The 23,310-nt window shown below is 42.6% G+C and overlaps 3 protein-coding genes across 6 annotated transcripts in view; 1 reads left to right on the top strand and 2 right to left on the bottom strand.

Moving 5' to 3' along the window:
- Positions 1-3,172: 3,172 nt before the first annotated feature.
- zgc:172323 (Filament_head and Filament domain-containing protein) lies at positions 3,173-8,043 on the bottom strand. 3 transcript variants are annotated; one of them, XM_021321732.2, is made up of 11 exons: positions 7,671-8,043; positions 7,381-7,540; positions 6,570-6,719; positions 6,067-6,186; positions 5,881-5,976; positions 5,661-5,795; positions 5,466-5,576; positions 5,263-5,373; positions 5,050-5,174; positions 4,877-4,967; positions 3,173-3,536 (listed from the first exon to the last, which is right to left on the bottom strand). In XM_021321732.2, exons 1-11 carry the CDS (start codon positions 7,892-7,894, stop codon positions 3,528-3,530), a joined length of 1,332 nt encoding a protein of 443 aa, XP_021177407.2. In that variant the 5' UTR covers positions 7,895-8,043; the 3' UTR covers positions 3,173-3,527. The 3 variants fall into 3 exon arrangements, with proteins under 3 accessions (XP_021177407.2, XP_021177406.2, XP_035985492.1); XM_021321731.2 differs by having other exon boundaries at positions 3,750-4,967; positions 7,671-8,040; XM_036129599.1 differs by having other exon boundaries at positions 3,515-3,536; positions 3,734-4,967; positions 7,671-8,042.
- Positions 8,044-15,160: 7,117 nt separating this feature from the next.
- Positions 15,161-19,682, bottom strand: tstd3 (thiosulfate sulfurtransferase like domain containing 3). The gene is made up of 4 exons (XM_012872902.3): positions 19,464-19,682; positions 19,211-19,378; positions 18,881-19,040; positions 15,161-17,463 (listed from the first exon to the last, which is right to left on the bottom strand). Exons 1-4 carry the CDS (start codon positions 19,576-19,578, stop codon positions 17,406-17,408), a joined length of 501 nt encoding a protein of 166 aa, XP_012728356.2. The 5' UTR covers positions 19,579-19,682; the 3' UTR covers positions 15,161-17,405.
- usp45 (ubiquitin specific peptidase 45) overlaps positions 19,529-23,310 on the top strand; it is a 46,690-nt gene continuing 42,908 nt past the window's right edge. The window contains exons 1-2 of one of the 2 annotated variants that reach the window (XM_036129575.1): positions 19,529-19,631; positions 22,864-22,974. In XM_036129575.1, coding sequence (XP_035985468.1) covers positions 22,872-22,974 — 103 coding nt within the window. In that variant the 5' untranslated portion in view covers positions 19,529-19,631; positions 22,864-22,871. Of the gene's footprint in view, positions 19,632-19,794; positions 20,182-22,863; positions 22,975-23,310 lie in introns of those variants that run through there. The other variant, XM_012872901.3, reaches the window with a different exon arrangement.

Below are 23,310 nucleotides of genomic sequence, written 5' to 3'. Positions count from 1 at the left end.
AGTTGTAATCATTTGGAGGAAAAATTTCACAATTTTGGTCGTGCTAGCTGTCATAATTTAATGCAACCAGATTAATGATTTCCTCATTTTGTTTGTGGGGTGGAGTTTCATTTTATGTGCAGTGTATCTGAAAATCATTAAAAGAATAGATGGCAAAGTTCATGGATTTCTTTTAAGCACTACAGATTGACTGTAGATTATCAGTCAGCCAGGACATGACGAACCTAAGTGCTCAAGTAAAAGAGCAACTGGACTTCCTGTCTAGTTTCAGAACTGAAGAAGCCTTTCGGATGAGAGGTTTAACATATTCCAGAAACAAGGGAAGAAGTTCAGTTGCCCTCTACGTAAATACTTTGGATTGTAATCACCACTGGGTCAACCTGACTCCTCCTTTCCTGTCTTGGGTCAATGTTAATAAGCTCCACACCGGGTGCTGCTGACTCGCTCAGCTCCATCACACACAGACGTTTGCCGCTGAATCACATGTTGACATCGCCACCATAGTTGGGATGGCAAAGTGGAGCGATTCGGAGAAGATGTTTCATTCATGCGCTGCATGGGAACTGTGCCAACCGATTCACAGTACTAACCAGATCCACTGGTTTTACCTTTCACAGGTAAGAATGAACATACACTTATGGTTGTATTTTTTTCATTATAACATATGTACATATGTCTGTGCGAGCCATTGCTTCTCCTTGTTTACTCATTGTGCGCATGCGCAATGTCCAACTTCTGGTCACGTGATCTTTTTTATGATATATACAGAAAAGTGCTTCCTTTACTAACAAATAGAGTAAAACATTTAAACAGTGAAACACAGAAAGAAAAGATCACAAGCCAATATGGCATGATAATTTAATAGACAAACCTTTGTATGCAACCAGAGGGAGCCACTGGCATAGACATTAATAAGGTTGTAGTAGATGATTAGGCCCAATTTGAAGAGCCACAAAGAACCAAGCTACTGTTAAAAGAGGCAGTAGGGTGATGGTTGGATTCTGGTGGGTATGGGCCCTACTGGAATTAGGCTGGCCCCCAAACCAAATCCACTTATGGCCCTAGGCAATCATGGGCAGGCTCTGATTTAAATTGTATATATATATATATGTAAGTATGTATGTATGTATGTATGTATGTAAGTGCATGTGTTTGTGTGGGTGACCAAATAGAAATGACAACATTTTTGCTTTAAGATGATTTTTTTACAGTTAAATAAGATCAAGGATGTTTGTGCAATCAGATTTTCTTCCAGTTGGACTGAAACCTCAAGTAAAAGCACAAACCTTTTTCATCTCTCTGATATTGCAAGCAATTTGAAAAAAATATAGATAAATTGGAATTTTGTGCTTTTGTGGATCCTTTTAAAAAAAAGATAACGTTTATTAACTTTAAAGTTGAATGACAGCCACAGAAATCTCTCTCCGCCCCTGCATTGATCGTCTAGCTTTTGGGGTTTGCTGCATTTCTCCATTCTCTGCCCCAGAGCCGAACACTAAGTGTGTTTGGCATATGATGCCCAGATCCAATCTCTCCCAATCAGCAGCAGGAGAAGAAGGTGTGGATGTGGATGGAATGAGGACAGAAAACGGCTGTGAGCCGTCACTTCTTGCAAGACAGAATCTGACTGACTGATTCTTCAGCCCACTGGAAAGTGTCAGGGCGTCCCCGACGACCCTCAGGTGTCTCTGGCTCTGTCTGTTTCGCTGTTCCCTCACAATTCCCTCACCCTCTTCCCTTTCTTTATCAGTCTACAGCAACATCCAGGGCTTTGCAGATCACACCCCTTGAAGGTTAACCCTTTTTGGCACATTACAACCACAAACTCAATCTCCTCTATTGAGATTGTATATGTTACAGCAACGCAACGTAGTGCATATCTGTGAGGTTCAAAGAAAACTATGGTTTTCAAACATTTTACGAACAATAATAAAGAAATAAATTGTTCAATGGTATTAAACATCCTTTATCTCTTAATAAACCCCAGTGCAATCAGTAGCTTTTAGAAGTCACATTAATATGATTTTATCTCAGTATAAATCCAGCTAAAGCATTATTAGTGAATGTCATGTAACCTCGCATAGATCAAGGAACACATCAGGATCAGCGGTAAACTATTGGAGAATTTTAAACCAGGATGATGTTAAAAAAATATCCTCAGCTTTAAACATCCCACAGTTCAATCCATCATATGTATATGGAAAGATCAAGGTACAACTGCAGACCTGCCAAAGAACTGTCCAGTTAAACTGACAGGCTAGGTAAGGTATTAATGATAGAATTAGCCAAGCGGCCCGAATCTATATTTGACTAAAACGTTTTAAATTCTATTTATTTCATCTAGAGTTGCTATACTAAATATTTCAGTCTAAAGTACAACCTTTTAAATTCATTAATTATTTGTGAGCACGATTTTGTGCCATATAATGTTCTACATTGTGTCATGGTGTACACTTTACATTAAGGCTCCCTTTGATAGTTGTGGATGTTTATAATGCAGTGATAAAGTAGAATATTACATGGTGCAGAATTATGTTTACAAATGCTTATTGAGCTGAAAAGATTGTAATTTAGACCAAAATATTTAATATAGCAACTCTAAAAGAAATATATAGAATGGGCTCACTATTTGGCAAAATAACTGAGAGTTTTTGTCTCTTTCTCTCCCCTTATTAATGCATAATAAACACTTATTAATGATTTATAAAGTGTTTACAGATTAAATTATGATATGTCTGCAAACCATTTAGAAGCTTCTATAAAGAGAGCCTTATTGTGATACCAAAAAAAATTGGTTTTATGAAGCCATATATCTGCAATTGGCAGGTTACCGGTTCAATCCCCCGCTCTGACCGTCTCAGTCGTTGTGTCCTTGGGCAAGACACTTCATCCGCATTGCCTGCTGGCGGTGGTCAGAGGACCCAGTGGCGCCAATGTATGGCAGCCTCGTCTCTGTCAGTCTGCCCCAGGGCAGCTGTGGCTACTAACATAGCTCACCACCGTCAGGGTGTGAATGAGTGAATAACTGATTGTAGCGCAAAGCGCTTTGGAGTCGTCAGACTAGTAAAAGCGCTTTACAAGTACAAGCCATATTACTTTATGTTTACCAAAACATCCCATGTAAAAATGTACTTAACAGCATTGAAATCAAAATAAAAGAAAGACGAGGTCAGTGAATGCTGGTAACTTTATTTATGGCATGTCACAAAACAAGGAGGGGGGGGGGGTGTGAGGCAAATGAAAGTCTAGAGGCCATGGTGAGTGTTTCATGTGAGCTGTTCTATCTGAAGGGTTCAGTGTGTAGCAAGAGGTCATTCATACTTTTGCTGTCCAGGCGAAAGGGCAAAGGTCAGCACCCAAACATGGGTTGTTGGTCAGTGCAAAGCTCAGAGGCAAGTGGAGGTTTAAGAGCGACAGAAGGTCAACAGGGAGTTTGAGTTCCTCATTCGACATCGGAGTCATCTGCAGCGCCAGTGATGGTGTAGGTCTGTTCTTGGTGGTCCATCTCCAGCACATCATCCTCCTTTTTAACCGTTCTATAGGGGAGCATAAAAGTTGAGTCAGCTTAATGAGTCAAAAGAGCGGAGGGATGCTGTGATGACTGGTGCACTCGCAGTTATAGACGTGTGACCCACCAGGTCAATTCAGTACTACCGAATCAGCTTGGTTACAGTTTCTGAGTTTCAGTCATATTATTTAAAGAAGCTTTATTCGAAATGTTTGGAAAAGATACCTGGTGGTACCTTTACCTAATAAGCACTGTTCTTCTCTCTGTCAGCTCCACAGCCTGCTCCACATAGGCCTCAGTGTTGGCGTCATATCCGTCCGATCCATAGCCAATCTTGACACCACTGATGTCACCCTTCCCTCCACCGATTTTACCAACTCCCCCACTGCCTGACGAAGCAACACCTACATCATCCCTGCCCTTCCCTGCAGTTCCAGCAGAGCCTGAGATTCCTCTCCGCGTTTCAGAAGGACTCAGTCCACGGTCTGTGCTACCATCTCCTCCTATTTCACCATCAGCCCCAGCACCCTTGCCCTCAGTTGCACCACCTCTTCCATGTCCCACACCAGCTGCACTTATACCACCCGCCAAGCTTGAGATGTCACCGTCCAAGCGTGCTGCACCTCCTCTGCTGTCACGCATGCCTGTGGAACTAACACCAGTGCCAGATCCAACACTCTTAAGATCTGTTTCACCACCGTTTGCTCTTCGTAATCCGGTTTCCGCTGCACCTATACCACCCGCTGAGCTCAAGATTTCCCCATCTGCACGTATTTTGGCTCCACTGCTGTCACCAATGCCCCCAGAGCCAAATCCAACCCCACCAACACCAGTCTCCAACCCAGCACTCTTGCCTTCCATTTCACCAATGTGTCCTCTTTTGAAACCAATTCCAGCTGCACCATCCCCACTAGAATTGTACCCATCTGCACGCACTCCACTTCTGTCTCCCATGCCCGCAGGGCCGAACCCCTCACCACCAACATCGGTACCCAAACCTGCAACGCCAGAGCTCAAGCCCTCAGGACCATTGCCTGAGACACTAGCGCCAGAGCCCACATGGTCACCTCTGGTAGGACCAGGACCAAAGCTTCCAGAACCTAAACTACTCGCACCAGCAGCTCTCAATCCTCCACTTCCACCCTCAGTGTGAAGACTCCCATCACCCGCTCTGACACCTCCACCTCCCAGGTCTTGACTGGCGTCCATGACAGCAACGCCTGCTCTACCAGCAGTACCTTGCACATGACTGGTACCTTCAGTAGCTCTTCGATCACCAAGATCTCCAATGCCAGAGCCTGATCCCATGACTCCTGCAACCATACCCCCACTCATTCCTACATCGATGCTTCCTCCACTAAGGCTCACCCCAGCACCAATGGCGCTCATGCTACAGCTGGTAATGGAGAGGGATTTCATCATGCCAGAGAGCCGCAGGTCTTCTCCCTCAATTAGCTTTCTGCAAAGAGAAAACAAAAGGGTTTCATCTTTCCACAGTTCACTGGTATGCACAGGAATACTTCTGGCTGCTTTGAATGTACCTGTATGTCGTAATCTCAATCTCCAGAGCCATCTTGATGTTTAAAAGTTCCTGGTACTCACGCAGGTGCAGGGCGATTTTCTCCTTAGTAGATTTTAGCTCAAGCTGCAGGGCCTCGATCCGAGCCTGTGGAAACAGATGTGCTGAGGTGGTCACGTGGTGACAGTGGCGTGATCAGGCGTCCACACTGGGGACAGCATGAGCCGATGTTTACCTGCAGCTCTTCCAGTTCCTTCTTGTACTTTTCCTGTGCCTCTCGAATCTGGGCTTCTAGGGCTTCGTTTCTGGTCCTCAGGGAGTCCAAGTCACGTTCTTTGGATTGGATCTAGGAGTATGTTACCATGGATGATGCAAAGCACTGGCAGTAAATGCACAAAAAAGGATTTTTATTTGTGTGCTTCAAATTCTAATGCTTACATCCTTCTTGGCTCCAGCTATTGTCTCCCTGACACTTCGAACTGTGTCCACGTGTCTTGACGTCTTTTTGGTTAAATCTTCAAACTTGTTTTTGTACCATGAATCCATTTCCTAAGTTAGGAAATCAACGCTAACTTTAGGCATCAATCTAAAATATAATGCCGATGTTACTTTTCGCTTTTATCAGTGACTCACCTGAAGGTTTTTGGCCGCTATGTCGTCGTATTGGGTTTGGATTTGTTTCAAAGCTCCGGCCAGGTCGGGCAGAGCGAAGGCGCTCTCAGCTGAGACGTGAGCCGCATAGATCTGCTTCATGAGCTCTTCAATCTCCTACACAAGAAAAGGAGATATTCAGGAATCATCTGGGGTGAAAAAAAATCAGGATATGTATTTCTCCCGCGGACACGTTATCAACCTGCTGATGGATCCGTTTCAGGAACTCAATTTCAACCTCCAGCTGCTCCAGCTTTTTCTCCAAAGCGATGCGGGAGGAGGTAGCTTTGTCAACATCCTGGAGGAAGCGCACCGTTATAACGGGTTAAAGGTTGCAAACTTTTCGTCATAAGCAGAAAATTCTGGATAGTGATAAAATGGCACGCACTGGACGGAAGGCTTCGATGTCAAACTCAGCCTTCTTCCTCAGCTCCACGGCCTCCTCGTATTTGAATTTGATTGCCTCCAGCTGACCGGCTGCAGCCTCCTTAGCAGCCAAAGAAATGTCCTGAAAGTAACCAAAAGCAATGTCTGTTAGACTTGAAAGTGAGCGCAAAAGGAGGTGTGCAGAAAGTGGATAGACACCCTTTTGCATTTCTGCTCCATGCCTTCTTCATGCCTGTGTGGCTGTGCCTGCAAATGCATGATCAAGTCAACATCTGTGCATGAAGCATAACTGATGACAGCTGGACTCTTTCACACCTAAACTTACAGGCACTTCTCCATTTGCCATTGTAAAGAACCCTGAAAACGGCAAGTTGACGTCTCGCATCATTGCTCGAGCAGAGCTTCCCAATCAGTATGGTGTAAAGCATTGTGTCCTTTAAACATCTGAAATGTGTGGGGAGGGGGGGGGGGCAGAGGAGATGCATAAAAACAATTCTGCCTCACCCGCTGGACTCTCATCTTATCAGCAATCTTCATGAGCTCCTTCAGCTGCTCCTCGTAGAGCAAGCGCAGACCAGAAGGCTTCTCAAACCTGTTTTGGTAGGCCTGAATCTCTGCCTCCAGTAACTTGTTCTTCTGCTCAAGCGACCGAACCTGTGAGCACACAAAAGCTCAGCTCAGCTGACATCAACAATCAGACACATCTTTCTTCAGAAAAATCCTTTTAGGCTGGCGTGACAATTATAGAGCCATGCCAACGTAAATGATCTCCATGACCATCTTCACATTCCGTCATAGTGCAACCACAAACATTGAAACGTTTCATTGGGATTTTACAGGACTGACTGACACAAAGTAGCTGGACTCTGACCGGCCATTGATCTGTTCGGGGTGATGTAGAGGCTAAATTGTTCTAGCACCTCCTTCCACATATTGTCGGCTGCGTGGCTGGTATAAAACTTCAAATGGCATGGTCAGCAGATTCTTCCACCTGAGCTGTGGATCTTTGCAGCTCCCCAAGAGTTACCATGACTTAGCTGCTTGTGAATCCACCGGGTTTTAATTAAGGGTATTAGAATAAAAGGGGAGGAACATAAAAGACAACGATCCCGAAAGTTCTTTTTATTAGTAAAAAAGTAAAATCTTTCCTTTGTTTTCTTCCCATCTCCCAGTGATTTGCTATATCTATGAAATAAAAATTAAAAAAAACTTTACAGTAAATTTTAGTTTTTGGCTTTGACCAGGGAAAAAAATAGGAGAAAAAGAAAACGGTCTTGGGACTGTAGATTTTATTTCAGTTCCAAAAACGTTCTACCTTTTCGATGTAAACAGCCAGTCTGTCATTGAGGACGATCATCTCTTGTCTTTCATTTGTGCGGGTGCTGAGGAACTCATGGTTCTCAGCTGCTGCAGCATCCAGGTCCATGGGACGTTCTCCACCGGGCCCAACGCATACCATGGCTCCTGCGCTTCCTCTGAAAGCACAGGTTTTTAAACACCAACCAGCAAGTACCAGATAGCACACATTAAACTAGGATAGATGGGATAAGATAAGCCAGACGGACTCGATATAAGAAAATAATAATTCAGTTTCTGTGCTCTCACCCAACTCCAGTCATGCGTGACCTGCGTGAAGCAGACACAGTCCTTCGTCCCACCGAGTCCACACACATGCTGCTGGACTTGGCTCTGGTAGAATAGCCGGTGGAGGCATGACGGACCTCTCTCCTGGTGGGGGACGGACTGGACACCCTGACCTGGTAGGCCGAGATGCTGCTGTCCTCAAAGTGACGGCGGTAGGAGGATATTCTCTCCGGGCTGCGACTCATTGTGATCGTCTGAAGGGTAATACTCAGGCTGGCTCGTTCTGGGGATCCACAGTGCAGCAGGTCCTCTGTTCTTGTTGTTCTCCTTGCCCGTTATCCCAGAGTCAGGTTTTATACCCCTTCATTGCCAGCCGTGCTTCCACATTCAGCAGAACCGCCCATCGCATGAGCTAATGGATGTGGAATCTCGAACCTCTGCACCAACCCGGGCCGCTCAGATATCTGTCAGCAGCCCGTGAGGAGCGGAGCTGGGCTGAGAAAACAGTTCACAATGTCAAATGTTTCCTCAGAGTACAGTTTAGTCAGCTGTAGTGTCAATTTGCTATTCATGCCACCGCACATACAGCAACATTTAAACATTGACCCTCATGGAGCAACGGCGCAACAAATAACCAACATCTAAAATACCACCAAGCAATAAAACAGGCAGTGATAACACAATGGAGTGATGTAGATCAATAAATTGGATTAATAAAGTGACTGGTGCAGTCACTGACTTCAATTTTTAAGTCCAAGTGTTTGTAAAAGGGAGTTGTTTCGCTGACAGAACATGGGAGACCCCTGGAGATAACAGGACCTGATAATAAACCCAATCAGGCTGGCTTTATTAGAAACCTGAGCAATCTGGGCGTTGCGGTGCCCCACGGAGTCTCAGGGCCAGCAGAAAGTCAGGCATGGATCCAGGGAGGCAGTCAGCCAGTAGGTGCAGCTCTGATGTGATGTGCTCTGATGGGACGAGGGACCTAATTGAATGGTGAGCAGAAGCTGGAGGGTGACCTGATAAAGGCTGTGGCTGTGGAGGGGCCAGGGCAAGATTTGACGTAAATTAGGGCTTATTAGTCCAGTCTGTTTGAAACATATTAAAACTGGACTATGTGGAAAAGAGAGATTGGAATTAACTGCTTAGGAAGGAGGGAAAAAAACGAAGGAAATGGAAAGAAAGGGTAATTATTGTGGGGAGTTTACGGTTGACATGGCACAGTAATAGGGGAAATGTAACTGTGCTGAAGCCACTCCTTATCAGCAAAGTTAACAGGCCAGAGGGACAGAAATGCTGTACTTCACTGTAAACTGCATTGTTTTGATATAAGAGACGCTGTGTCTTAACAGCCTAGTGGTGCTGATTAGAGACATAATCTAAACTGTTTGCAAAATTGTCTCTATGATTTTTTTTTAAAGTTGTTGGGGGGATTTTTTTCTAAAAAAAAATATTTTACAGCTACAAATGTCTAATAATTTCACTGGAATCTTATGTGGCGGACCAACACAAGGAACTATGTGATTGTGTAGTGGAATGAAATGTAACATATATTAAATAAAGGTCTAAAAACTGTGGCTTGAACATGTTCTCTGCCCTTTTTATTCTGACACCTCTCAATAAAATCCAGTGTTATCAATTGCTTTAGAATTTCATGTAATTAGTAAGCAGTGTATGATTTAATCCCAGAGAACAGGTCATAAATAAATATGTGGATACATTTTTAAGCGGGGCTACTTTATAAAACCGTATTCTGAGCTTTGGACATCTCTCCAAATCTGAAAGAGCGCGGCACAACTGTAGTCCAACCATGACGTGATCTTCATCCTGAACACGCAGACCTGTCAAGGAGAGCGCTGATCAGAGAAGCCACCCAGAGGTCAACTCTGGTAACTCTGGAGGAGCTGCAAACATCCACAGCTCCGGTGTTAGAATCCGACAGCATAGTCTTTTGTGGAGCACTTCACATATCTGTTCTTTCTAGAAGAGAAACGTTCTGAAGTTTTTCTCCATCCATGTCCGCGACCCAGCTACCATGTGAGCTTTCAGGGACATGCCAACCACTGTGTGGATAAAAATCAACACTGCAGAATATCCTGAATACTTCCTTCCCCGGTTAACATGATTCCAGCTGCATCATGCCATGGGAACGCTTTTCTTCAACAAGAACAGGTAAGAGAACAGGAAAACTAAACATATAGCCAGAGATATAATGCACTGGTTTGGATTAAGGAATGTTCATGGAGACTTGAAAATGTCTGAGATGGGGGCCCTTTCTGACGTCTGGGGTTCTGGGTTCCCCGGTGTCTGCCTCGGCACTCTGGGGGCGAGTCTTTGGCTGCCCACAACCACTATTGAGCATTTTTCTTATGGATGAATCTTACATACAGAAGTGCACTCTCAAAAACACCTACAGATGCTTGGCTCTAGGTGCTTACAGATTCACTACTTTACAGAAAACCCTATCATTAGCTTTAGCTGTCACTTTATACATCTAGTATTAATTATTTTTCTGTGATGTTATCAATGAGTTGGCTGTTTGTACCTGTGATACTTTATTGGTTGGTTTTGCTGTTCTTTTTATGTCTCTCTCTGCAGGTGTAGAAGCAGATTCCGATGATGTTATCTTGTTCTCTCTTTTTCCTCTTCTCTATTTTTGACAACTTTTAGCATCTTGTCTCATCCTTATCGCTTCCTTTCTTTCTCTTTTACCTTTCCATTTCTGTGTCCATTGCACGTGAAATAGTCCCAGAAAACCATCTAATAAAGCATATTGTTGATATATATATAAATATATATATATCAAGCGGAGTACTTTGGTAAAAGTAGTAAAGCTCCACTTGTGAAAGTAAAATCTCTCTTTGGCATTAAGAAAGCAATTCTTAATGCTACACTACCAGACAGGACACGTTAAAAAAATTATCAGCTATTTTAAAAGAAGAATGCCAAAAAAAATAAGTATGGAGGAAGGGTGCGATACAGGTACAACACTTTTAGATTTTTATCTGTAAAAAGATGTAGACCCATGTATCACTTTATTTTGTCGTTATTTATCACTTTGTGCCGGTTTATTACAGTGGTCCTCAATCTGGACCCTCTTGGCCCACAGTCCCTCATTTTTAGATGTATCTCTGCCTCAGCAAACCTATTCCAGATGATTGCATTACCCCTTCAGCATGCCATCAAGAGTCCACAGAACCCTGGTAATCACCCGTATAATTTTAGCCTAGTGACTCGCAGCAGGAAAACTCCTAAAACATGTAGGGCAGTGGGTCCTTAGCAGCAGGCTTGAAGAACAACTGGTGTATTACTTAAAATCTGAACTTTTTTTTTACATTATCCACAACCGTTTGAGGCCGTAACGAGACAAAACATGGTATGAATAGATGTGCAAGTCGCTGTGAGAGGGCAGCCATTCCTTCCTATTGACCTCACATCTTACAGCAGCGTGGAATATTCGGGTGTACAACCATCTTACTACTCACCAACTCTTTTTTTAGTTTGCAGTCAAACAATGTTGCACATCATCACCATATTTCCTATTTCAGTTAGGAAATATCTGGAGCTTCTAGTTTTATAAAGAACCTTACGTATGCTCCATGAATCAACTGACATAAAGTAACTTGACGTATCCTGGTCATTTCATTCTGTAAAGCTGCAAAAAAAAGTACATTTATTTCCACACAATATACGGTCTTTTAATAAAAAACATCTCTTCATATAGTTTAAATGCATTTATTTACTTAAGAGAAGAGGCTGGTTTATATCAAGCTCTTTAGCCCAGTACCACTATTGATCGCTGATAATGCAGATCATGTTGACTCCATATCTGGATTGGTCAGGATTTTCAAGACATTAAAAGGTTTGAACCAAGCTGACATATAATGGTCACAGAAACACTTTATCCTCTTATTGGTTTTAGATTTATTCTCGCCTGGCAGGATTTACTTGCTGGAGATCTCTTTTAGCTTGATTCTATCCATGAGAATCATGAATGTTTCACTCAGTTTAGGAATGAAAGAAAATTAAGAGATGAAAAGGTAGAGGTATCAAATCCCCTTCAAATGTTGATTCAGTTTGTTTGGTTCTTTTATTTGACTGTAATTAATAAGTTTGGTTTCATTTTCCGGTTTGTTATGAAAGGGATTTTACAAATTTATCTCATCAGGATTAATTCGTGCCACCTGGTGAGAGACACTGTGAAGGGACTTTAAAAGTTTTATTATTCTTTTTCTTCCCAAAATTAATGGTAGAGTGTAAAATATTGTAACATATTCCTCGCTTAGAAGTTAAGGTGCAGAATGTTTTTGATGAAAGATTTAGGGTTATAGGCCATGAATTACAATGTATTTAGCAGCAAAACCTGTGATTTGGACAGCTTTAAAACATCAATTGTAAGGTCATTTTCTGCATATTAAGGTAGTTTCCTGTTCCCCTGAAATAAATTGAATCTTTTTTTTAGTAAATTGGTGTCTATTCAACAAATACAGGCCATGAAATGATTTAATTATAAAGATATTACTGTTTGTTGAATAACTGAGAAATTTGCACATGAAGCTGGTAAGAAAGCATGATAAAAGGCCATTCGGCAAGGAAGGAGCCATTATTCCTAAAGCAACGCAAAAAGCCAGATTACAGTTTGCATGTGCGCTCAGGTACAGGGAGTGTCTTTTGGGGAATTCTCTGATGAAACTGAATTTTACGAAACTGGCCATGATAATTTGCGTTACATTAGGAGGAAGAGGGAGGACATAAAACGGCATCCCAACCATGAAGTATGCCAGTGGTCTTTGGCCGTTTTGCTACTGGAGGGAATGGTGCACTTCACAAAATAGATTTGATCATGCAGAAAGGAAATTATGATAAGAAATTTAAGCAACATCTCAACAGCCAGGAAGTTAAATCCTGGGGAAATACGGCCTGCCAAATGGACAAAGACCCAAATCAGACTGCCAGATCACATGAAAAGCAGCTTCGGAACAACAAAATCAATGTTATGGAGCGAAATCCAAAGCCATGATCTCTTAAAATGTGTGCGTAGGGCTGAAAGGTTGTTTGTGAGCAAGTCAGCCTGCAAATCTGACTCACTTCTACCAGTTCTGTCGGGAGGAATGGCCCAAAAATCCATCTAATTATTGTGGGAAGCTTTCAGAAGGATGCACAAAATTTTTGACTCATGTGATACAATTTAAAAAGCTATTTGACCAATTACTAGGAAATGTGCTTAAATTTCTGAATTTCATGAAAGTGAAAAAGAAAGAAATGCCCCCAAAATGTTCTCTCTTTATTCTGACGCTTAGCAAATAGAAATCATTTTGTCAACCCTAACTGACCTCAAGCAAGAACCATTTATTCTATTTGAACGGTAGACAGAGAGGGAAAATGGTAAAGTTTCTGTTTCCACAGTGAACATCGGATTTCAGTTTTGCTCCAACTGACGCAGACACAGAATTTAATTATTTAGAAAATCAAAGATTTCCAAATAATTATATAACGTTTTTTTAATCTTCAGCTCATCTGCAACACTTGGTCTGGTGTCTCTCATCCTCCTCTTGACAACACAGATTCTGTACGGGGTTCAGGTCAGCCCGGTTTGCTGGCCAGTCGAGCACAGTAATAGTACGGTCATTAATGCAGGTATTGGTAAATGTGAAAGTGGTACAGGTGGCACATTCTGCTGGAAAAATAAATGACGAAGTGTGAAGTGCTCAACCACTTCCTGGTACACAGCTGCACTGACTTTAGATTTCACGAAACACTCAGGACCAACACCAGCAGACGGCCGAGCTCCGCTTAAATTTCACACATGCACCTCAAGCGACTTGGATTTTATTTGCCTCTATGCTCTTCTTGCAGACTCTGGTGAAACCTTAATTCCTCATGGGAATGCAAAATGTACTTTGATCATAAAAACAGATTGGATCATTGTGTCACATCCAGTCTTTTCTCTCTTTGGCCTGGGTAAGATGCTTTTGGCATCGTCTCTGGATCAGGAGTGGTTTAACAGGAGCAGCACGCTTGTAGCCCATGTCCTGCACATGGCCTCTGAGGGTTGGTACCTTTCAGCACTGACTGCACCTGCAGTCCAAACCTTGTAAATCTCCCAAAAAGTCTGGAAAGGGATTTGGTTCACAACCACCTCAAGGCTGCAGTCATGCCTGTTGCTTGCACACTTTTTCCTTCCACTTAACTTTCCGTGATCACCTTTGGATACAGCACTTTGTGTACAGCCAGCATCTTTAACAATGGTCTTTTGTGGCTGTCCTCCTTGTGGAGGCTGTCAATGTCTGCCGGACACCTGTCAAGTCAGCAGTCCACCACGTGGTCATGTGATCAAACAGTAACACGTTTATATTGAAATTCACACACTGCATGTTGGGTTTACCCATAATCAGAATGAACACCAATAAAGGCTTGAAATACATCACTATATGTGTGATGAATGAGAGTTTCAATAAGAGATAAAAACTCATATTTACGATGAAATTCTTGTTTATTGGCTACTGTAGTATATGTTACAAAGTGAATGAAGTTCATTTCACTGCTTCTGATATACATGAAAAACACAAGGTGACATGGATTAATACAGAAACATTTTCAAGGATAATTTTTTCTTTTTTCTTTTTTTTGTTGCGCTGTCTTAGACGTTCAAATTAAAGTGATGATCATTCTTGAGAAGTACAGTTTGTGAAACGCATTTTTTTTGTACTTTCACATTGTTTGATGGCTTGTGAGAGATGCCCTCTCTGATTATAAAAACAAATCATTTTAAATCTATCTGCAAGGGGAAACGACTCATTTTAAATTCAAGTTATGCCTATCCCTAAAATTCAATTATGTTCTTAGTTGTCCTGCTGCGTATTAACAAAATATAAATAAAATAAAGAAGATGCAAATCTTATAAAACAAGAAACTATGTTTTTTCATGTGTGCTTGTGAATGAGACCTGTTTAATAATCCCAGACCTCGTTTGCCATTTGACTTTCCTCACCTGTTGGCTTTAATACGGTCAGAAATAGCAGCAGTGCAACGGAGCCAGGTTATTTGCTCACGCATCTGGGAAGTCACGGCGAGTTCATTTTCATTTCACCGACAATGACTCAGAATCAACAAGCTGCCTCTGAGCTTTGGGACAAACAGAAACCATGAATTACACTTCAGCTCAGTGACGTCTGGAGGAGAGCAACGTCCCCGGGGCGTTATCGGTTATTTGTTGTGTGGATGTCCTTCTTGGATGAACACAAGCCGGTTGGTTATCACGGATGATGGAGGAACCCGTAAATGATTCCTGTAGGCTCGGTGACAAATTCATCCACAGACGCAGTGGCTATTAGACATGAGCCTTCAACACAATAGATCATGGCGGTTACTGTGGCTGTCACCTCCGAGCCTCTCTGCAGCTATTTATATCTGACGCTGGCCAGTAAATGTCCTCTCAGGTCAGCTCCACTGGACATGTCCAACAACGTCCCACAGCAGTTTAGGGAGGGAGGAAATGAGCAGGCCTGTAGTTGATCTTTAATATAATTTTATTAAGTCACAGGTTCTGGATGCATGTACAGAGCATGTTTACTTAGATATTTATAACCAGAGTTCTTCCAATGTCAAACTTTAAAATTCAAGACGTTTACAGACTTTTCCCCCCAGTTTTTATAACATTCTGGCTTTTCGCTACAAATGTTCACCTTGAACTACCTGAACAAGCCTAATCTGTAAGTTTCCTGAAACACACACACACACACACAAAAAAAATGCTAGACCTGGATTCCAGTTTTCAGAGTGCTGATGGAGTCCTTTCCCAGCTGTTTGGGCACTTGGACTTAGACCAGACCTCCAACTCTGTAACACTGTCACATGGGAAATGGGGATGTTCTCACCATGAAAGATGAGTTGGTGAACTTTGGTGTCTTCGTGTGGTTTGTACGGGTTTTCGTACCAGAGCAGTTTTGGTGTGTCGTTTGGCACTTTAAACAGATCCAGGAGCTCAGATCCCGTTCAACCTGAGTACGATATCTGAAGCTCAAAAAGTTGCCATAGGAAGACGTGTGCATTCAGTCAGTAAGTGGAAAAAAAATAAAAATAAAAATTCACTGATGGCTCAAATGTTAGAATCACGGTGTGATGTGGCAAATCGTACACAAAACATCTCAGTTCATAAGGAATCAAAGCAAAAATATCTGCATTGTACTGAGCATGAATAGATTTTTGCACTCTAGAAAACAGATGGCAAGAAAAAAAAGTCTGGTAAATACTTTGTTTGCTTATTTTCAAAACTTAACCAGACCTGGAAAATGGTTAAAGAAACTCCCAGACCTGTTCAGACTGAATGGGAAGGCTGCACAACACATCCACAGTGGACATGGGCAGCTTCATGCAGTCATTTATTAATCACTAATAAAACCCACTTGCACATTCTTTTGCACAGATCATTAGAAAAGTAAAGCACTTTCGTTATAGTTGCATTGCAAGGCAAATGGCTGGATGCTCTTAAAAAAATATGTCGTGCAAAAAACTGCAAGTGACTTCAAGCAGAATTACATCGGAGCAAAACGATTCAGCAGCAGATATATATTACTGAGCCCTCTGGTTTCACTCTTTGGATTAAGGTCAAACCCTGAAATTTAAACTCTCAGACCTACAAACACACACATAAAGCAACCTTAGATATACAGACAGGAGAGAATTACATAAAAAGGCATGACCTTGGTTATCTTGACAGACTTGTTTCAGTGAGGATAAAAGGTGGATTTTCATTCAGCAAATTGCAAGACCTTTGAAATGTCCCTTCATAGACGTAAACTCACAACGGTCTGCCTTAGAGTGACAAAGTCGCGGCGTTAGCAGGTGAGAGAGCAGCTTCTGCTGCGCGCACTTTAAGGAATCCAAGCAGTCGCTGCAAACCGTAACGCAACCTTTAGATGAAAATAAAAAGCGAATAGTTTTGCCGTGACCACGCGCGGATTCAACATGGCGGGACATCAGACATTTTCTTGTTATGATTTCATGTCCGCGGCCATCGGCCATGACTGAACTCCAGATGCAGAGGAGGATTAACATTGGTGAGATTAGAAAATTCATCTGAAAATGCTGATTGTATTTTCAAGTATGTGTAACTCTCCATAGATTCAGAGCTCCTGGTGAGATAAAAAAATAAATAAAAGATACAGCCCCTGTCAAACTTTTTCTGAAGCAGAGCGTGGTTTCAGAATTTTATCATCTCCAGTTCTAATGACTAAAGCACCGTTTAAAACGCAAGTAATATAATTACTGACTGAATTTGAAGCCATGTGCCTGAAAATGCCACAGGATTGGTGGAATAACACGGTCCAGCTACAGTCCTTTGCTAAAGTTATCACATGCACTGCATTTGATTAGGATTTTATTAGACTGGCCACGGCAAAACTAGCATAACGAGAGAATAAAATACATTGTTTATGAATTTTTAAAAATCAGATAAGTGTGGCATGCATGATGCCTCAAGATAAAATCCAGTGCAACCAGTTGCTTCCATGAGAGTCCTAAGTTATGAATAAAGCACTTTTGCGAGATCCTGTCTAACCTGCCCGGTGAACTGAGGAAGACTTTAGGCTGGAGTGTGTAGGAGCTGGGTTTAATCCCTACAGCAGAGCTCCAGGGACTAGCAGAACCAATACCAAGCTTGCAGAAAGCGGCGTGGCGGAACTTGGACACCGGTTTGTTTCGCCTTTGATCGGACTCATGTCTGGAGACGACTTTTCCTTCCAGGGCACCAGCGGATCACTGGTGCTGTTCACGCTCCGCCCAGTCCTGCCATCCACCGGCATAGTGCTGAACACTACAAACGAAGGAAAAGAAGACAATTGGAGTCATGTCTCGTTAAATGCTCGCTCCTGATTAGAATATATTTCTGTTTAATAATAAAAAAGGGAACGATGAACTGAATTTTTAAAACATGTCTGTGAAATCAAGCACAACACCGTCCAGGTTTATCGACACTCCTCATCACAACTCCGGTGAATTTAATTAGTGCAGATGGTAGCAAGCTTAATCCTGGTAATGTTTTGTTGTAGCCCTCTCCTCACTTCTTACACACATCTGCCTGACTTTAACGGCATGTTCTCTCGTATTTCCCATTTTGAGAAGTAGCAAATAAAAAGGCGGGCTCTGCTACGACTGTATAATTCAGAGAGAAAAAGGAAGTCATTGATTAAATAAATTTAAACAATCCCTCATCCCTCTGACCACGTTACACTTTTCTGCCTTTGCTTTCGGTGGGAGGTCATTCCAACATGAAATTATGAGCGTCAAGTTTTTACACATCTTTACCGAGGAGGTTAATAAGAGTGGCGATGCTAGCTTTCAGTTTGACACGGAAGAAATGTATGGCATCTTTCCAGAGAACGCTGCATAATAAAGCTGCGAAACCACAATAAACAGAGCCTCACGTGACACTTAGGCAGCCTTTGGTCAGATAGCGTAAAAAGATTAACCTTTGTAAGATCTGGGGTAGGAACAGACGTGACAGGACTGTGGTTAAGGCACTACTGCTACGCTGACTTGATAAAGTTTCCATGTTTATGATGTTTTCCCACGGGGACTTTATGTGACCAACACAAAGAAGTGCTTAGTTTGCAGTGGAACAAACTAAGCTATGTTTCATGTTGGGGATGACATGTTAAGTTTGATCCACGGAGTTACGTTTCCCACCACGCTTAACACGGGTGGGAAAAAAAATTTCAAACTCGGTGTCATCTTGGCCAGATCCTTGTTGCATACTTGATCAGAGCTCTGGGAGACGCTCAAAGTGTGGGATTTTGGTTTCTAACACAACCCTGCTTCAAACTTCTCCACAACCTTCCCCCTGGCCTCTCTGCTGTGGTCCTTGGTCTTGACAACGGTGTTTATTCAAGTACTCTAACAAAACTCTGAGGCCTTCATGGAATAATCATGTATTTACTGAGACTTAATAACAATCCCTTAGCCTTTCTTACTAATTAGATGACTTCTGAAGGCTGTTGCTTGTCCTATATTTCATTTAGGGGTATCAGAAAAAGGGGACTGTTTCTAAATGCACACCGCACTTTAAGGCGTTGCCTTATAAACCAAATTTAAAACCGCATATACTTTTTAATATGTCAAATATATTTTTTTAAGTTGTGCAGCTACAACACGTGTAAAGGTGAGCAGGAATCTTTCTGCATTGGCACTTTAAATGAATAACTTTGGGGGGGGAGCTCCAAGCCATCCCTTACCCTCTGTATCCCAGCGAGGCGGCTGTGTTGAGGGCAGTCTTGCTTCTGATCCCGGCCAGACACACGAACACCACATTATCCGTCCGCCGGGGCATTTCGCCGTCGTACTTTTCTCTGAACTCCTCTGGAGCCAGCTGAAGGGCGGTGTTCACCTGTCCCACTGGGACGTGAAGGCACCACAGACAGGTCAAGAGATAAGAAGGAGCGTTAGACAACAACAACAACAACAAAATAACACATTGATGGGGCTAGCGGCTCTTTGAGGGCATTCAATTTGTCGTCAGCTTCTAAACCGTAAAGATCCTAAAAGAATAAGCTTTTAAAACTCACACGGGACGTTGACAGATCCGGGGATGAAGCCGTACTCCCTGAGCTCCCAGGGCTCCCGGACATCTACAACTACAGCTCTGCCCTCAGCCAGGAGCTGCTTCAGCTGCCCGTAGCTCACATCCGTGTTCCGCGCTTCAGAGCTGAAGCCGCGGAGCCGGACCTCTGCTTCTGCAAGATAACACAAACATGGGGATATATGGGTTATACGGGGACCTCATGGCGATGCAAAGAGTCCCTCGGTGGGGAGACTCACGTCTGCAGCTCGGGGGAGTGCTGACAAAGCTGGACAGGGTTAGCCGTCCCACCGGCGGCGACACGGGAAGTCTCGGGAGAAAGGCGGCCAACCTCCAGCATCTTCTAAGCGCCATAGCAGCCTGAGTGAACGGTCCAGTGGTAAAACCTCCTTACCGCAAAATAACACGTAAGACGATCGGCCCTGTCAAATAAATCCGTCTGCGCTTGCGCAGACATGCAGATCAGTTAAAGGACAAACTTTTTGCCTGTAAATAATAACACGTGTGACCATGTGTTTATTTTTTTATTTCTAATAACACACTTACGAAAAGAAACCCCGGCGGTTTGAAGCCGAACCTTTTAACGGTGTAATGTGTTCTATTAAATGTGTGAATTTGGACGCGAATGCGGCATTTGGTCGCGCTGAGCCGCCGTAGTTGCGTCACATGTTGACTTCTGCGGCTAAAGTGGTAGCTATCGATAGCTTGGCAACATTTTCCGGGGGAAAGGAAAGCCGAGAGAAATAAACGCCGGGTTTTCGGCTAGCTGGTTGTCGCGAACGGAGACACTCGGGATGTCTTGAAGGAAAAGTGTCGGGTCGGATAAAAGCTACGCGTTTAGTCGCTGTATTCGCTGCGACGTGCTAATGTAGCTAGCTGGCAAGCTAGCCAGGAAGAGTCGAGGCATCACTGTTGGCTTCAGCTAACGCAGACAGCAAAGGGGCTTACTAAAAAGAGGTGAGTTTAACCTGCGTCCTTCGTTGAGGGAGGCTTTTGTCAAAGGTGTGGGTGTTTTATGTAAACGTTACGAAGTTTTCTATGCATAGATCTGGACTGGCCACACTGTGCAGGCCTGCTATCCGTGTTCCTGCCCTTTAAAAAGAGCAACTCTCTTTAAAACTCTGAGTTGGTACCCACAGTGAATTAAGTCGTTTTATTAATCTATCCTGTTATACCGATTAGTTGTTTGGACAGGGCAATAAGGTTTGACATAAACATATAGATTCATCAGCTATAAATATCACCAGCGACTATTAGTTAATTACTTAAGAAAACATTTATTGACATTTAAGGTACGGATTTTAACCACGTCAGCAAAGCTGTAGTAAATCATTCCTCCGATCTAAATCCCCCTAAAAGATGCTGTTTCAACCAGTTTTAAAGGCAGCTCTTCTCTTGATCCCCTGGTTTGTAGCTGTCTAGAATAACATAGAAAATTAATTTACAAATCCTAAAGCTGCATAGGTTAAGTAAAAGAAAACAGACTATGGAAATTATTTGTTTTGTCCTTTATCCCATAGTCAAAAAAAGTTGTACCCATCTTTCCTCCCATCCATCAGTCTATTTGTCCATCATTCAACAGGCCGTCTTTTTGCCCCAAATCCACCTGTCAGCTCATCTCTGCCTTGATCCCTTTTTTCCACCCATCCCTCCATCCATCCATCCATCCATACATCCCTCCCCTCCCTCTCTCCATCCATACATCCATCCCTCTCTCCATCCATCCATCCATACATCCCTCCCCTCCCTCTCTCCATCCATACATCCATCCCTCTCTCCATCCATACATCCCTCCCCTCCCTCTCTCCATCCATACATACATCCCTCTCCCCATCCCTCCCTCCATCTATCCATCCATACATCCCTCTCTCTCCTTGCAGGCTGTGTTTTTGTTTCACGTCACAGGTTTAAGCCTTGTGACTGTCAAAATTTCGGTTTTGATTTTTGCTGGAAAGTTGTTTTTGTTTTTATGCTTTAAAAACAATCTCAAGGTAGTCTGAGTCTTACAGAAATCTGAATCTAAAAACAAATCTAGAATTTTGACATTATAAATGTGCACCAAAAGAAGCCCACTTATTCCAAGTTAAGTTGTGATTGTTTTTTTTTTTATTCTTTCTTTCTTTTGTTTTCTTCATTTTAGCTCATTGTCAGATATTAATTTCGGCTTGTTTTGCACTCCAGCTTTTTTTTTTAGCTTGTTTCTTGGGACGGGGGAAATGTGAATGATCTGCATTCGGTCCATAAACTGTTGAAACACTTTCATGTAACAATTGTGCCCATGTGGTTCATTTCTCACAGCAATAGCTTGTTCTGTTTTTCATGAAGAATTAAAAAGGACCCTGGGTTACTTTGTTCCTTCGTCTTTCTCCCACGTCTCTTGATGGTTAAACTTGTTGATGTATTTTGGAGATAAACGAGGATTTAAAAAAAAAAGTTAAAATCTGACTTTTTAAAAGGTATTCTTCTAAATCCAGTATTTTCTGTTATACCTTATTTACATCATATTTGTAATCCCTGCTTGTGCCAGTGAAGTCTTGAGAAACAGAGCCTGGATAAAGCCAGAATAATAAAAAGGGACCATTTGCATTTATTGACGTCACAGAGCTCCATTTCTGTACCGTAGAGTTCTGGTATGTTATATTACAGAATTCATTTAAAACCTTAGCAGATTGTTGGTATGATGTGAACACACACAGTGCTAAAGAGGGAGGACATCATCAAAAAAATAATTACCTGTTGCTCCTCATCAATCTCTGAAGAGTTAATGAACTATTTTCAAACAGTTATTCATTATTTTACTGTGAAAACGCTTATTTACACGTGGAAAACATTCAAGACGATTGATAAGAAATCTCAGCAAATTCGTCCCAAGTTCAGAACCTTTGATGGTAACAGATAATCCTAAACTCCTTCTCAGCAAGTATGTTAAATATTAAAGTTAATTTCAGTACAGTTAGAAAAAGACTAAAAAAAGCATTGCTTGCCAGGAGAGAGGCTTTTATTTTAAAGGAAAAACATTTGGTAATGCACGTTAGTTTTCCTTTAAGTGGCATCAAAATGAGCCACAGAACTTTTAGAGCGATGTCCTTTGCACATGTGAGACTCAGAGATGTTTGGCTATAATGAAAGCAAACACTGCGCTGTATGTTAGCCCAAACACATCATAACAGCTGCCAGGCATGGTGGTGGAAGCCTGATGGGCCCGTTTCGGTGCTACACAACCCAGGCCAATGTCTGGATGTCACAGTCATCGAGTTGACCTGGAGGTCTCATACCAAACTATTCCTGGCTCCGGTGGACAGAAGGACGTAACAGTGCAACTGGCTTGCATAACAGTGGAGAGTTTCCAAACACAGCCGCCGGTCTGTAATAGAATGAAGGCGCTGCGACGGTCCAGTCAAAGTCTCGTCTTCACCCTGTTTGAAATACTGTGGCGGGAGCTCAGCAGAAATGAATGTCAGCAGATGTGAATCAGCTGAAACAACGGTGATGATGGAAGATTTGGCCAACGTTGCTCCACACGGGTGATAAAGACTAGCATCTCCTGAGCCGTTAGAGACTTCAGTTTTAAAGTTACGCTGAGCCAGTTGTGCTGCTTTTAGCAAAGCAAATTGATTTATCTCCCATCCTCCCTTTCAGAGCTCCAGATGCGGCTAAAGGATCCCTTTTCTTTGAAAGCCGCCGACATGACAAAGCGGACTAACAAACCGCGGAAACCTCGAGACGAGGAGTCATCAGACGAAGTCAGTGGTAAGTCCGAGGCTAGCTTGGCATGCGGGTGCTGATGAGATTTGGCTCTAAACACAGATGGGTCAGTGTGAATGGAAGGACATACCCCAGTTACTGTGTTCAGTGAAGGCTAGAGTTTAGTCACACTTTGGTTTTTAGCAGGTTACAGAACCAGCTGCAATGCCGCTAACAAACCATCAGCACTTTGTGAACAGGCAGTAAAACAGAAAACCCGACAGAAAGCTGTGATATTATTAGCTTTCTGTTTGGGCCGAACCTTTGAAACGGCCAGGCTAATTACAAATAAAACAGCATTTTGCGTTTTATCTAACTTCATTTTATTAGAATATTAAACTT

The sequence above is a fragment of the Fundulus heteroclitus genome, chromosome 3 (assembly GCF_011125445.2).
Source record: "Fundulus heteroclitus isolate FHET01 chromosome 3, MU-UCD_Fhet_4.1, whole genome shotgun sequence".
NCBI lineage: Eukaryota > Metazoa > Chordata > Actinopteri > Cyprinodontiformes > Fundulidae > Fundulus > Fundulus heteroclitus.
The sequence above is the reverse complement of the archived record's forward strand: the minus strand, read 5'-3'. Positions and strand labels throughout refer to the sequence as shown.